The 17,048-nt window shown below is 25.4% G+C and overlaps 1 protein-coding gene across 1 annotated transcript in view; it reads left to right on the plus strand.

Annotated features, from left to right (window-relative positions):
* LOC129961590 (diphosphomevalonate decarboxylase-like) overlaps nt 1-16,967 on the plus strand; it is a 24,851-nt gene extending 7,884 nt beyond the window's left edge. Inside the window, exons 3-12 of the mRNA XM_056075094.1 lie at nt 1,162-1,229; nt 1,769-1,815; nt 4,381-4,497; nt 5,667-5,721; nt 6,186-6,330; nt 7,832-8,002; nt 10,225-10,347; nt 11,100-11,258; nt 15,796-15,861; nt 16,813-16,967. Of these exons, the coding sequence (XP_055931069.1) occupies nt 1,162-1,229; nt 1,769-1,815; nt 4,381-4,497; nt 5,667-5,721; nt 6,186-6,330; nt 7,832-8,002; nt 10,225-10,347; nt 11,100-11,258; nt 15,796-15,861; nt 16,813-16,890 (1,029 nt within the window). The 3' untranslated portion in view covers nt 16,891-16,967. The remainder of the gene's footprint in view (nt 1-1,161; nt 1,230-1,768; nt 1,816-4,380; nt 4,498-5,666; nt 5,722-6,185; nt 6,331-7,831; nt 8,003-10,224; nt 10,348-11,099; nt 11,259-15,795; nt 15,862-16,812) is intronic.
* Nucleotides 16,968-17,048: the final 81 nt, after the last annotated feature.

The following is a 17,048-nucleotide window of genomic DNA, read 5'->3' on the forward strand; positions in this document are numbered from 1 at the left end:
CTTTTAAATGAAGCAGAAAGTTATTTCAGTGATAAGGATAATTGTGCAGAAGAGTTTTTCGATGAAAGTTTGCATTCAACTGATTCTGATATGTATGTTCAAACATAATTAATTTTTCTAGTGATAATGCATTTTGAAAAATTTATAAAATATATTAATATACCAAGAGATATATATACAGAATTTATAGGTTGATTTTTATACTAGTTCTTAACCCGTATGTTTAAAACGCCCTAGAAAACGGTGCTATGAAAGTCACACAAGCCTATAAAAAAAAGGGCCAATTTTACCCATTGTCAATTCTTTTATTTTTCATATAATTGTAGAATTTTACAGTATATGGTCTTCTATATACCTTCATAGACTCTAAAAATAAATATGGTTTAAAAAGTAATATGTTTTTTCAAGAATATTATTTATTGTAACATGTAATTTAAGAGGAAAATGTATGTTCTAATGCATTTACTTTTTGCAATGATAATATATTTTGAAAAATTTCTGAAACATATCTATATATCAAGAAAAATATCTGTAAAATATATTGGCAGTTTTTCATACTAATACATTCATTAGAAAATTTAATTTGAGTGTAAATGAAATGTGGTCTCGTAGACTGCACCTCTCCTGTTAAGTCCTAAAATTTCACCTCCGCAGTTAAGGGTTAAGGAGTAATGGAATATTTTGTAAAATTGATTTACAGAGAAAACTGTTAAATAAATCATAAATTATTTCTTTTTATGCATAGAAAAGATGTTTAAAATGTTGCCAGCTCCTCTATATACATTTTTGTTGTGTTCTATAAATGATTTAGAAGAGAGTATGAAATCGAAAAGTTCACAGAATGGAAATAGAGTTTTTCAGATAATTGCAGATCTGTAGCTACAATAAATATATTACATATTTCTTGTGTTGAAGTTTTAAGAAGTATTAAACAAATTTTTGAAAATTTAGTTTTTTCATTTCAGATGAATTACTTAAATTCTAGATGCGTTGTTTTCATCTTAATTTTTTTAATTTTAATAATTCAGAAAGATTATTTTTACTGTTTTGTGCATAATTAATAAAATAAGTATATATGCATATAATTAAGAAGTGTATATTTCTATCATATAAATATTTTTCCTTTAATGCTTTTTGTAACTTAGTAATTAATTTTTTCAGATGTGTGCAAAAACTACAGTGGCATGTTCAGAACACTTTGAATGTCATCGAATGTGGTTGAATGGCAAGTGAGTAACAAATTTGCCAACATCAAATCTTGCTATAGAAGTAATTTTTTCAAAATCAAATTATTTATGAAATAGTTAGTATTATAACTGAAACTCATTTTAGTGGAAGATATGAACATTTTGAAAGAAAATGCACACTTATATGTAAAAAGTTGTCTAAAATATACTGTCAGTACCTAATTTTTCATTAAAGTTATTTTTGTTCATTTATTTGAGAAAATGAAGCAGTTTACAATTAGATGTAAAATAATGCTTGCTTGACATTTCACAAAATTTTCATATAGTAAGAAGATTAGAGAGATAAGTTAAACTGATGAACATTTTAATGATATGCTGTTGTATTACCATTTAAAGTGTGGTTTTTATAGTACATGTGAAATATAAGATACTAAAATTTGATACAAATTAATTACTAACAATCAAAATATAGTATTTACCTATAAATTAAAATTCAGCTTTTGTAAAAATTTGCATGTTTAATTATAGTAGTTAATTCCTTAATTCTAATAGAATAAAAAATATTGTTTCCTCTTTTATAGAGAACAAGACATTCAAGCTCCACGACTGCAAAACTGCATTAAAGAATGTAATTATAAAATTCTGTTTTTACAATGCTTATATTGTTTATCTGCAGGTACATTTATTTTTGTAGTAGAAGTAATGATTAAAATTTCAGTTTTTTATGACACCTTTGAATAGATTAGTTTACTTTATGTTAAGTTCTAATATGGCTAATTCTTATTTTTCCTGTATATTTTCTTAATATTTTCTAAGTAAATAATGGAAATACTTGACTTTGATTAATTATTGGAGATCACTAGAGTTAAATATATTTTAGTATGTCATTTCTTAAAAGTCAGAATTATGATTTTAAATAATTGGTAGTTTTTATTCTCTGTACCAAGATTGATTTATTTACATTGGAATTTTTTTTAATTTTTTTTCTTTTATATTATATATCAAAACATAGTAATTATAAAATTAAACTAACTGAATTGTCATCAGAAATCCTTAAATAATAATTTTAAAAAAACCTAATTAGATCACCAATTTTAAAACTCTATGACACCAAATGCTTTTATACCTTTGTTTATTCTCAGGAGTATTTATAATTCTTCTGTTTCCATTGATTGTGATATCTGGATTTTTAAAAAATGAAATAGTGATAGCTATAAGCTAAAATTCAGATCATCCAGAAACCTTAAGAAAAAAAAAATCTGCATATAAATTATTCTTTAATAATAAATTATGAAAATGCACATATCTTAAGACTTGTAAGAAAAATTATCAATCAAGTCTTTAAACATAATGTGTTATTTTATGTACCATATTTGTAATTTCTGGGAGATTTTTTTAAAATTCACATTGACTTTTCTTATCAAATCTTACTTTCAGCAGATGAAATGTTTGTGCATTCAATTCATTATGAAAACAGGATTTGCAAAAAAAAAAAAAGAAAGAAAGAAAGAAAGAAAGGAAAAGCCAACATTTCAACATTTAAGAAAATTGTGTATGATTACTAGTTAAAGTATGAAAATACTGGATGCTACTCAGAACCAGAGTTCTTTTAACCCTAGAAAATCCTTGAAAACTTATTGAATATACTCGAGGCTGTGGGAAGTGCTTGATTCTCTATTAGGTCTTTAAAAAAAAGGTAAAATGTTCATCTATTATTTTTTTAAGAGAGATGGGGAAAACTAATTTTGGATTTTACTTAACTCTGAGAATTCCATCTGCTATGGGAATGCTGTCGATCTCTCATTCTTATGAAGGAGCGATTGTCTATCACTTGTCATTTCTGACTTTTTAAAGAGTTTGGAGGGAGTGAAAAAGTTAATTCACCATCTGTCTAGGATTGATAGCATTTGCAATTTTTTGTGGGTCAGTCGTTACACACAATTTTTGATGGACTTTTTTGAGTGTGTCCACTTGTCCATTTATCTTACTACCAGACCTTATTTATTCTAGCATCAGATATTTGGATATTATTGACATAGAGATTTTGCCAAATAATAAGTATGCATACATTCAATTACATTGTGATTGTGAAAGATTTTAAAGGGATAAAAGAATTCTTTACTCAGTATACCATAAACTTGTGTGTCTGTGGCAGAATCTTTTAGATTATAAGGATGCCTGTAAATTGCATTTCCAATGCTATCTGGATCACTAAACAAGAATATTTTTTATGGGTTGCTGTTGATGGTTCTAAAATAAAATGATGTTGATTGTGTATCAAAAATTTGACATTGGAAGAATTTGGGAATCAGCCTCGGGTTTGGCAAGTTTTCAATTTCATATGTTACTTTTTAAAACTCCCCCTCAATGCTGTAAATTCTGTGAGAAAAGAATAAATCACATGGGTATTTTATAAATCATCAATACCTATGAAAGGGAATTATTGTGTAGTCAAGATTTGCCTAGCGTGCTCACACTTGTGAAATTTAATAAATTGCTATTCATAATGGTGATTTAATATTCCTCGAAGTTGGAATTTTAGAACATTTAATATAAAAAAATCTTATTTAATAATTTGTGTTGTATTGAGTGATTTTTAACAACAAATATTTGCCTGCATTTGATATGTATTTATAGTATCACATCTGATGGCTGTTGGGGGGAGGGGTAGATGCATCATTGAATTAAATAAATAATTTCCATTTTCATGAAATTTAGTTTGGACATTTAACATAACATAACAATTTTTAAAAATATAGCCCATCTTTCAAAAAACTTTTAAATACAGTACTGCATTTAAATTATAATATCTTTGTATTTTTTTTTTTTATTTATGTAAACAGTGAATAGAAATATTTAAGACAAAATTAATATTGTACAGCTTTAATGTCTTCCATTTTGATGGAATCATCAAAAAAAAGACATTAAATCTGTAATCAATATGAACTTATATCATCAACATGAAGCGATTTAATTGATATTAAATAATATCAGTATTCCCATTGAACCAGTTTATTACCAGAGGTGACTAATAAATAACAAAATATTGATTTATTCACTGTTCTTTATTCTGCAATAGCAAATGATTTCTCAGTGTTCCTGTGTAATCCTTTATTTGTGTCATATTTTTTTGTAAATATTTCATTATTATTCTGTTTGTATGGCTACATTAATTAATGTTTATTTTATATAGTAAAGAAAAGGGCTAGAAACTTAAAGGTGACAAACTTACATATTCACATTTGCTCTGAGAATAATTTTCCAACTGCTGCTGGCTTAGCTTCATCTGCTGCTGGTTTTGCATGCCTTGGTAAGTTGCAATGATGAGTGTTAGTTTGAAAGAAAATTCCTGCCAGAGATATATAATAAAAATGTGAATTATTCATTTTTGCTATAATTTATGAAGATCTTGATAATTTCAAGTACTTTGGTTAAAATATACTTAGTTGGAATAGTGTTTGTTATGGGCAATATAGTAGAGATTAAATATATAATTGTTTAAATGTTTTTATAGTGGTGTGTTCTAGAGCTCTGGACTGAACTATTCATGTTTTTCAAACTTATTTGACCTATCTCTAATAATTACTAAAGGGAACAATAAATGCAATGATTTAAATGTAAATATTCATGAAGTTATGATTCAAGTTTTAAAGATAGAAAATAAGTGGAAGTTAATTTGTCTCTTACAAAGTATTTTATGAAACAATACTTAAAAATCATTCTGGAAAAATTATTAGGATGTATATTATTTTGCATTGTTCCTTGTGTCTGAATCAATTAAATGATGAAATGTTATTTGAAACATTTAATACTCTGACATGTGCTGATTGTCGAGAAATGAATACAAGATATTTTCAAATTGTAATTCTTAAGAATAATTAATAGTAAGAAAAGAATTTTCTCAAATTTAAAGATTAACTTTCCTTTGCTTCTATCTGTAAGAATAAAAATGGCATTCTATGCGAATTTTTCTTCCTGTTTCTTTAATATTTTTGATAAAGGATACATAAATAAAAATAGTTAAAAATAAATATTAGTATGATAACTTTTTTTAATTTTTAAAATAAAAGCAAAAAACTACTTACAATAGTTGCCATAAGATGATTGGATGCTTCAGAACTTTTTTCTGTTTCTCCAGGATTATTTCTTAGATTGCAATATGCCGGCTTCAAAAATATAATCATAAAATGCCATAACTCATTGTTATTAGATTTGTGCATTTAATTTTGACTAGCAATGTATTAAAAAATATGTTTTGAAACTATTAATTTGAAGAAAAATTATTTTCCTATCTTAAAATGAAATGTCCCTTCCCCCTAATTTTGGCAAAGAGACCTATCCTGAATAATATAGGAAAGATTCTACATTCTAAGAACATATTGGTTTATCTCGTGAATATATTAATGAGATTAAACATTTGTGATTTTTAGACAATATTTTAAAAGACTTTTACTAATTATTTATATTTTCTTTCCACAGTTAAGGCTCTTTCTGCCATGTATGATGTTGAGGGTGACTTATCCCAAATTGCAAGGTTTGCATATTAAATTATTCCTTTCCATAATTTTGTTAGATTTCCTAAAAAGAATTAATACGTATTTTTATTATTTGGTTGCACACTTGATTTTCGTTCTTTCATTTGTTTATTTTTAGATTTAGTATTTTACAATATTTATGGGAATCTGTTGTATTTATAACATTTGAATTTTGACAGAAAGTACATTGATTACTGAACTTATGTATTAAATGGCAATGTATTGTAATTATCAAATAAGGTTTTTTTAAATTTTTAGTACTTCAAAATATCTTCTTGGACATTATGATTGCAAAATTGATATTCAGTTTGTTGAAACAAGAATATTTTGCTCCCATTTTAACCAAATACTTTTTATGTTGTTCTCCAATAAAGGAGAAAATTTTTCACATAGTTAATTTGTTATTTTGTGTTTTCTTTTGAGAGAACAAACATTTTTATTAAATTATTTGTTCCATGTAAAGACAAGGATCTGGCAGTGCCTCTCGAAGCATGTATGGTGGATTTGTGCAGTGGCATGCTGGAACTCAAGCTGATGGAAGTGATTCTATTGCTCAGCAAATAGCACCTAGAGAACACTGGCCTGAAATGAGAGCTTTAATTTTAGTTGTATGTCATTGTATTGTAACATCCAACAATGCCTTTTAATATTTGATGAAACTATTCACTGTTGTTTTTCTAACTTCAACTAATCAATATTTTTCGTAACATTTTTCAATGGCAGCTTTATTGGCCAATTAAATTTCTTCTCTTTGGTGCTGGTTATCTTTAGTTTATTTGATTTTCTTAATATTTTATTTTATATGTCAAGCTATGTCACTTTATACTTATGTATTTTCTTTTTATATAACAATTACATCTAGTTTGTTTTTATTATCAGTTAAAAAATCAAATCATACAGAATTCAAATGATTTATTGAACTCCAATTTTCCTTGAATTTGTAGTGCTTGATGTTGTGTTGAAAGTTGGCTACTTTATTTTTATTTATTCTTTTTGAGCTTTAACTTTTTTTTTTATTATAATTACGTTGTTTTTTTCATGTAAAATCTTTTATTTATGATATAAGTAGTTGATTGCATTCAAATCAAATTGGAATAATCAGGTATTTAAAAGAATTCTATTGATATATTAATAAGAAAGATTTTTAGATTGTAGTAAAGTATGCTGTGTATGTTGCTGCCAACAAAATCTGTGTTTTATTTAAAAGTTAGTAATGCAAAAAGGTTTTGAGCTTTCTAACCTCATGCAGTATTTTGACCAAAACAATGCTCCTTTGATTTTTCATTGAAATCCCACTTGAAGTTTTATTATTATTATTACTGTAAGATGAAAGGTGATTTATCTGAAGGTTTGCTGTCACTTATGTCTTAAATCATTAGCTATGTATTGAAAATGATCATGAAAATTCAATCAGTGGATTATAATATTTTTAAGTCTATAATTGTTTCTCAGCATGTGTTATTTATTTATTTGCTTTAATTGCCTGGATATTTATATGGCCTTTGTGTGAATCTATATCCCCAAATTTATTTTGTTTTATTAGTACATTTTTCTTCATTATTTTTTATTGACATTATGCTTTCTCAAAATTATTTTGCATTAAATTTCCTCCAAAAAGTTTCTGTCTTTTTTTAAATAGCACAATTGAATGGATGAGGAATTTGCATATAATCTATAATTGTTTACATTAATTACAGTTTGTTTCTAAAATACTTTTTGTTTTATTGTTAGCTGTTATAATCGAAACTTTTATTTTATTGTGCAGTTTCATGTGAGTGTTCATATTAATAATGGAATGCTGTTTCAAATAATCTAATAGTCACTTGTCTGTATTGTTATGAATCCTTGTTAATTAGAATGCATGCATTAATGAGCCTAAGTGCTTTTAATTATTTAAAAAAAATGATGATATTGTTCTACTTTGTTTCCATTATATTAGAATTTCCCTTTAAAGATATTATTTTTTCTGAAAAATTTACTTTTTCTTACTTTAAAATGATAGCAATTTCAGTATGATTTCTTTTATATATATATATATATATATATATATATATATATATATATATATATATATATATATATATATATATATATATATAATGTTTATAGGTTAATGCTGACAAAAAAGAAATTGGTAGTACAAAGGGCATGCAGCAGAGTGTTTTGACAAGTCGTTTACTTCATTACAGAGTATCTGATATTGTACCCAGTAGAGTGGAAGCAATAAAAAAGGCTATATTGCAAAAGGATTTTCAAACGTTTGCTGAAATCACCATGAAAGTATAGTAAAAATAATTTATATTTTTAGTGAAATAAAAGTTATTTAATATATTCAATTAATTTCCTCAATTTTTAAAATATATATGAAAGTATTTTAATTTTTTAAGTATTAAAGAATCTTATCTTTTTGGGTTTCAAAACAAAACAATCTCTTCTGAGGCCATTTATATGTTTATCACTAGCTTGTGATACATTTAGAAATCAATTGCTGTATTATTTTAGGAAATGGTATACTGTTATTGAATATATTGTTTAATTGATTCCAGTGTATTGATATACTAAATATTTTCTGACATTAGTACAGATTTTAAGATATATTTCCACAAGTAAAATAAGAGAAAATGCTATATATTTATTTCTTTGAAAACATGAATTTTATAGAAATATGTAAGCATTATATTGAATTATAAAGAGAAGTAAATTATCTTATATTTTGATAAAGAAAATATTTCTGTGTTTTCATTATAATAATTGAAAGCTTCTAAATGTGATTGCAAAAAAATCAATTAGTGAATAATTCAACTCATATAAAATAATTTCATATGCATTTCTTCTTAATTGTTTACTTTTTACTTTTGAAACTAAAAAAAGATCATTCTATCTAAAAAAAATTTGTAATAATTGCTAACATTTCTGCAATTTAAATAGATTCATGACTGATCTTTACCCTTTTAATTCTTTTATTAAATTCTTATATTTTTATGTAAATAACAAACACTTGTAAACTACATAACCAAAAAATATTGACTCACCTGTATTTTCTGTCATAACAAAAGATTGACTGATATAGACCTCCCCCCTCCAAAAAAAATATTGACTGACAACATGACACTTTTGTAAAACATTGATTGCTTGACATATGAGTGAAAATAAGTACAGAATTAAAACCAGTCATAAGATGCAGAAATGTGAAAGAAATTATCCAAAGTTCAATGAAATTGTTATCAAGTCATAATAATGCTTATTAACCACATATTTATTCACAAAATAAATGTAGTAATAAATTGTGATTTTGCAATGAATGTATTACAGAAACTTAAACAGTAAGAATATTATTTAATAAATATGGGGTGACAAAAATAAAAATGAGATTGAAAAAAAAACTGTAAATACTCTAAAGCTCATAAATTTGTGTACAGTTGAAGTTCCCTTTTATTGTTGTATTTTTTATAATATGCTAATCATTAGCTCAAAACATTGAATTTATAATCATTGAAAAAATAATTTTCTGAAACATTATATAAGAAAAATGTTGATAATTGAAACAATACTCTGAATAAATTAAATATTGTAAAACATGATTCAAAAATATACTCAAAATAATATATATATATATATATATTGAAATAATAAATAATTTGTTAAAAAGTTGCAGAGGTGAGGGGAGTGCCATATCACCAGAGGCCTGTTGTTGATACTATTGAGAAATTGTAGATTTTTTCAGAGAAACTGTTATGTTTTGATACAAGAAAAAAACTAGTTTCTTCAGAAATTGATTTAATAAATATCAATGCAGGAAGATAAAAATTATGGGATTTTATATGTTGTTAGTTCATGAAGTAAGCAGAAAAAAATTTCTAAACTGAGAATAAGTAAAACTGTAAAGTAATGCTGCATAGCATGATATATCATTTCCTGAAAATCTGCCATTTGGTTTGAATTGGCCTCCATAATATGCTTGGTTATATTTTTTAAACTTTTTTTTTTTTTTTACCAATTTATTCACCTTATGCCATTTTTATTTTGGTTTATGTTTTTCTATTAAATTTTATGTTTAAAAAATTATTTAAGTCTTTTATTTCATTTGTCATCGTTTTTTGTTTATGTAGTATAAAAGAAAGACGATTTTTTTTTTTTTTACTAATAGTTGTCATTGTATTAAAAATTTAATTGAAATAATACAGTTATTTTTCCTCCTAAGGAAACATTTACAGAGCATTATGTTACTTTTTTAAAATTTAATTAACTGTATTTTTATTTCCATTATAAAGTCCAAATCAAGTCATACAAGTAAAGTTATTGAATCTGGAAATATAAATGGTGGCATTTGAGAATAATTTTTTCTCCTTGAATGCTTTGGAATTATGTTTCTACATTTTATATTTCTTATTTAAAATTTCTAATAATCATGGAAAAAAATGTATAAATCTGAGATGTAATTTATTATAATTAAGAAAACTGCGTTCTTAATATTTCTTAATCCTAAGTATTTTATGTTTCAGGAAAGCAACCAGTTTCATGCTATATGTCTCGATACCTTTCCACCCATCCAATACATGAATTCAACATCTTTTAAAATCATTCATTTGATTCATGCTTATAATGAGTTTTATTGTGAAAACAAGGTAACTTATTTCTATATTATCCATGGAAATATTTTTAGCTACTATAAAATTTCGTTATACAATATCATAATAATTACTAAGTATTTTTATAGATTAATTTTAAGACCTAATTTTAATATTATTTATTTATTTTCCACTTCCAACACTTTTTGAAAGAAAATTAGAAAAGTGCAGAATTCATTGGGGAACCTTTGTCAGTTCTAGTAGAAATTTTAAATTTGTATGAGGATTAAATAAAAAAAGAAGGCAATATTGGCTAAGCAAGAAGAATCAAATTTGTATGAGCAGAAGGAATCAAATCTGTGTCCTTTAAAACATTAAATCCAGATAACTAGATATCAGCTTAAATAATTTTATCAACTGTTCTGAAATTATAAATATAAACAAAAATACCATCTAATTTAAAATATATATATATATTAGGCTAAAACTTTTTTCTAAATAGATCTCTAATCTTTGTGAAAAGCAATTTAAAACTGCCCAGAAAAAATGTATAATTTCTTTTTAACTTGTATAAAAACAATAGAATGTGTAATAAATGGCAGAATTGTTACTTTTGGGGTAACTGTGATGTGAGATAATTTTGATTCATGTTTTTAGAGTATTCACATGTTGTTATTATAAAGCACTTTTTACAAGGATAATGTTTTTGCTAACTAAATAATATTGTGATATTTGTTTTCTTTTAGTAAAGTGAACTGTGTAAATTGAGCTCATGGGACATTTTTATCTTAATTTATTACTATTTACAGGTGGCTTACACCTTTGATGCTGGGCCCAATGCATGTTTATATTTATTAGAGAAAGATGTTGCAGAAGTAATCAGTATTGTAAAAACTGTATTCCCACCTCCAAATAATGATGTGGAATTTATCAAAGGACTTGATATACCAGATGTGTCTGTTTCTCAGGTACTTATTGATTTATTTGCATTAGCTGTCATATTTGAGTGTAAAAAATATATTCTGCTTGTGATAATTCAGTCTTTCCAGGAAATGCTACAAACTGGCAGTCAAGAGGCATGGCATTGCCTGCTAATCTAAAAATATTCTGCCAAGAGAAAGAAATGTAATTAAAAATTCCCAGCATTTCATTTCCATCCAAAGATGTATTTTACTGCCATCTATGGATGAGAAGTGAAAACCTTATATTTAAATTCTAATTTAATATTAAAGTGCAATGAAATTTAAAAGTTTAGAAAAGAGTAATACTACTCACATATTTGTGTATTTGTGAAAGATAAATGTTACATTTTTATCTCGAGCTGAGACATACAAAACTTTATATATATTCTTGCCTTAAGAAAAAACAAGTGTGCCATTCTTTAACAATAATTTTTATTCCTTGTGATATTTAAGCTATTAAATTTTTGCTTATTATCAAAAATATAGCTTCTAATGAGAATTTCTCCTGGTTTCTAACAAAATCTGTATATATGTTGCTCTGTTCAAAATAAATTTTTATATTGAAACTGAATTTTGAATGAGTATTTATTATTAAAAATGATTAATTTATGTCACTAATTTCAAAGAGGCTTGAATTTCTTTAAAATGCAGCAAGTTTTAACATGTTTTTTATGAATAGAGAAGCATTTAAATTGATACATATTTAAAAAGATTAATTTAAAGATAACACACTGAAAGTATATTAGTATTTTTTTTTAAATCTATTTTTTGTAAAGCATTTTAGTTTTACCCAATTTTAATCAAAGTATTAAAAAAATTAATTTTTGAAATGTTGTTTTAATTGTTTAAAATGAAATACTGAATTCAGGTTGTATCAATCTTGTCACTTTGATTGTTATTAAAATAAAAGACATAAACACATACTTTAACTCCAGCATTGTGATATACAGGAAAGAGAATGAAAACTAATTACATCAGATTTTATAAATTTAGAAAAAAATATCATGAATACTGGAATGCAATAGAATTAGGCTTTGTAATTTAAGCTATTTCATGAAGTGAACTAATCAAAAAATTGAATTGAGATGGTTAAAATAAAGAAATGTAATTTCAGTTAGATGACATTAACCCTTTATTTACTGACAGTACTTAAAAGTACCATTTAAATCTGGCTTATATCTTCATAATCTGACTATTCTCAATGATGGTATTCAAAAGCACAATGAGAATGTAACCCAAACAGCAAGTTATTAATATAATCTAAAAGTAGAAATTAAAAACATTTTCTTGGATTCCCTTGGGTTATTCTGGAAGGAAGCATAACTACTGATGCAAAAATAAAGTTGAAATATTGATTGTAAAATAATTTGGTAAATAAAGGATTAAGTGCAAGAAGAGAAAGATATTTATCAATTTATTGTTAAAAATTCATTATGAAAAATACTACTTTACAATTTACTTGTTTTAATTTGTTTTTAGGAACAATCCATTTAATTCTGTATTTTAAATTTAATTTGTTTAATCAATTAATATTAGAAGTTGGAGCAGTGCTCACAAAATATTAAAGTTATATTTTGAATTTAAACCAGAATTTGTGTATTTTCTGTTCAAGTAAAATTAAACTGTAAGTTTCGTTATTTAAAGATTTATGCAATTATATGTTATTGATAAAGATACAATTTGAAAAACAGCAAGAAATCTGCTTAGTTAAAAAATTAATTTATTATATAAATGAAATTAATTCTTTAAAGATCCAGTGTTTTTATTTTAAATTTCTATTACAGTTTTTGTTGTTTATGTCAATTAATATACAAGCACACTCTCTGCAATGACATAAAACAGAAACTAGATATTGGTGTTGTCAAATTATATAAAATAGGTAGAGAAAATGCCTTTTTAAATGCATATTTATTAATTTATTTAGAAAGAATAATGATGCTATTAAAACTTGGAGATTATTTAAAAGTAGGTGAAATAAAAAGTAGAAATTGAAATTATTTAACATGAAAATGATTCATTACATATATGCACATGAATGTCCTGAACATCTTGAGAAAATATATTTGATATTTTGCAATTTATAGCATCACTTTTTGAGTAACAGAGATGTTATATATTGCAAGATAGATAATATTGTGAAAAATGTAATATAATATAGAAAAGAATCTTTTTAGAACAACTAGTTATAAAGGAAGAAAAAATTAAATGTATAGAAAATTTGAGCTTTAAAAAGGTTTATTACCAATTCTTACATAGCTAACATTTGATTGTAATTATGACATAATAATTCTTCCAAATGGATTTAATTATACTTCTTTTTTTTAATTCTGAAACTTGTCAGGGTTGCCACACCACCAAGAAAACACAGGGAATTTAAAAATCATCTGAAAATTTTTATAAAAACAGGGAATTTTGAGTTTCTTAGTTATTTTTTTTCCCATCAAAATAATGCTGATCTCTAAAGATTCCAAGAATAAAAGATCGTAGTCATAGCTTCCAAAAACAAAACAATACCATTCATGATTGTGTAATGCAGAAACTCGCCTCTTCTCTCTCCCCCCCCCTTTTTTTTTCAGTCTAGATCATTCCAGTTTCGATTTGCATGACAATTTTTCTTTTTCTACGAGATTCCTGAATTGCTAGTGAATTGTTAAGTGATCATCAAAAGATTTTTATCATGATAACAAAAAGGTATTGTGTTTTATTTCACCCAAGTCCTTAATTTTGTGTAACTTACAATTAAAGAGCATGAGGGGTAATATATCCTCCCTTAATATATAAATTTTGTCTTTCTAAATTCTAGATAATAAAGAAAGATAAATATTTGTTTTCTGTATGTAAATATAAGCTTTCTTTTAAAATGCTGTTATTTCAATAATGTTCAATTGCTGATTCCTTTCCTTGCTTTTTCCACTCCTTAAAACCATATTTCATTATAACTTGCACATTGGTGCTATTCACACATTTTCTCGTATCTTGAATGTACACGCAAGGAAAACATAGGGAAATGTTTTCTAGATTTGAGTGGTAATCCTATTGTAATATAATTTTCTTTCCATTCTTGTACTTTTTGTTCCTGAATATGAAATTTTTGTAGTTAATACCACATTTTATTCTGAGTATTAATGTTGGAACTGTTCTTTGGTTATTTCCAGTTAAGTATGGTTGTCTGGGTCTTAATTTTTGCAAATATTTGCAGCAAATTATATATTAAATCCTGCTGGGATATAAATGTCTGAGAAGCATTATGTTTGCCAAGCTTCATGGTCTTGTTTGCACACTTGTGAGCCTTTCCAATAAACTATAAAAAAATCTATCCAAATATTTAGACATAATCAGTATAATCTTAAATCCTAACAATTGATTAAAATTTCGTGGTATATAAAGTGCAGTCAGAATTCACAACTTACGTATTTTTTGTCATCACTATGTAACACAAAAAAATTCAACAGGGCACATCATATCAAATATCAGTGTTCATCCCCCCCCTTATTGTAAAATTAACATAAGTTTTAGCTTATTTTATCTTTTTTATCATTGTTTAAGGTATTGTGATAAAAATTTTGCCAAAAATTTAAGATTTCAATTAGTTTCCCACAGTCTAATTTAAACAAGTCTTAAATAAATTGCATGCTTCATAACACCCTTTCATTTAATGTGCATCCAAATAATTATCATTTGTAATCTTTTAATTATTTTATTACTACTTATTTATGAGCATTTTCAAAAGATTAATTTTAAAAAGATTTAATATCTTTACGCCCTTTCCAAAGTTTAGAAATGTCTGCTTCTGTTAAATTTGTGGTTGTTTTTTCTCTACATTCCCTGAATAAGTTTAGTCTTAATGTTATTCATTTTATTTTGTATCTCAAATAATCTTGTGTGGGTACACGTGTATGTATAATTTTTTTAAACTATTTTATGTTGTGTAAGTAATTAAATGAGTAAAATAAAACAATATAGTTTACAGCAATCTCATAGGAATCCTAAAAAATACACTCTTCTCAGCTCCAGTACATGGTATCACTAGAGGAATCCAGTAAAAACAATTTGGTTCACTATAGGCTGTCTTAATACTCAAAAGTGCAGAAGGCTATTTCACCTCATTTAAAGTCACTTTACTGTTTTATTTCAATTATTTAAATGTAACTTTTGACAGATTATAGATAACAAAATTATATTTGTTGTAATTTATACTTGGTTAAATTATCTTTCTGATTTTACTTAATTTTGTGCTTTATTTTGAAACAAGTTGTATTATAAATGTTCAGTAATGCAACTTTCTTCTAAAACTCCATGTTTTTGGTCATTAATGTACTCATTGATCATATCTATTTCTTCTTAGAGTAGTGATAGTCTTTATGTGTGTGTGAGAGAGAATGCTTGCACGCCTACTAACTTAAGTCAATCAATTTGAACTAAATTTTTAAAAATTATTTTACTAATAAGCTTAGACTTGGTATCAACATAAATTATTTCTGTTGTAAATATTTTCTAAATACTAGTTGTAAAATTGTTGCAATTTTATTTTTTTTTTTATTAGGCATTGTTGGATAAGCTCCAAATGACTCCAGAAAAAGGTGCAATACACTATATTATTAGCACTCAGGTAAGAGCATTTATAATTTTTACCCCCATATTATGCATATAATTTTCACTAATGTCCATTCTCTATTCCCAATATACCTTACAGTTTCAAGTTTTTAAATTAAAAAATTGGAATTCATCTTAGCAATGATTTCTGTAAATACTGCAAAGTTATTAAAAGTTTGATTTTTGTTATAGATAGTATTCTAAAGAAAATATGAATGGCAAATATAATATTCAGTCATTATTCTTTCTTTGTATTTCTTTTTTTAATATTGTATTTCCTTAATTGAAATTTCTTTTGGATTCATTAAAAATTTTCAATCTTTTTTTAGCATACTACATAAGTCTTTGAAAGATCATATTGAAAAAAACACACATATACAATTTATGTAAATCAAGAATAAACTGTTTCCAAATATAAATTTCACATAAATGCAACTATGCATATAGTAGAAAAATTCATACTTTTTCGTACTGTTACGAATCTTATTTACAAAAGAGCTCTCTTCATTTATTGATTTGATCCATTTTCCATCATCATGACTAAAATTTTAACAGATGTAATTTGTGAAATGTGCTCTGCAGTGCAGTGAAAAAGTAAGTTTGAAAAATTCAGGTGTGCTAATGTATTCTGTATCTTTCAACTTTTCTGTGCAGTGTTTGGCCCAGTAGTAAAAATTACATAAGTCTCTGGACAGAATTTCACTGCTTACAACTTTCTTCCCCCTCTGCATAATTCTAAGAACAGATGTATTATGATTGTGCCAATCATAATAATTCCTATTAAATGTTAACAATTTTAAATATTATATTTGCATGTCTTTGTGGAAGTGAGATTATGGTAACAACCTGATTCTTTTAATGAAATTTGATTATTCAATACTAATAATTTTCTTTATCATAATATATCAATTTTTTTAAATGATGAAAACGGTGGATAAAACAATGATATTGGTATTCTTTTTTCCAGATTGGCAGTGGTCCTGTTATTTTACAAGAAACGGAAGAGCATCTGCTAAATGAAAAAGGACTCCCACTGTCAAAATGATGAATGGCATATTTATCTTTTCTGGCATTCTATTTTGCTGAAAAATATTTTTTGAATAAAATATTTATTCCAAATAATTTTAATTGTTTTTAGTGTTTGAATTAATGCAGAAAAAAACGCAGAATACATACTTAGTGTAAATAACTTAAAAAAATACT

This window comes from Argiope bruennichi, chromosome 2 (genome assembly GCF_947563725.1).
Source record: "Argiope bruennichi chromosome 2, qqArgBrue1.1, whole genome shotgun sequence".
In the NCBI taxonomy this organism is placed as follows: Eukaryota; Metazoa; Arthropoda; class Arachnida; order Araneae; family Araneidae; genus Argiope; species Argiope bruennichi.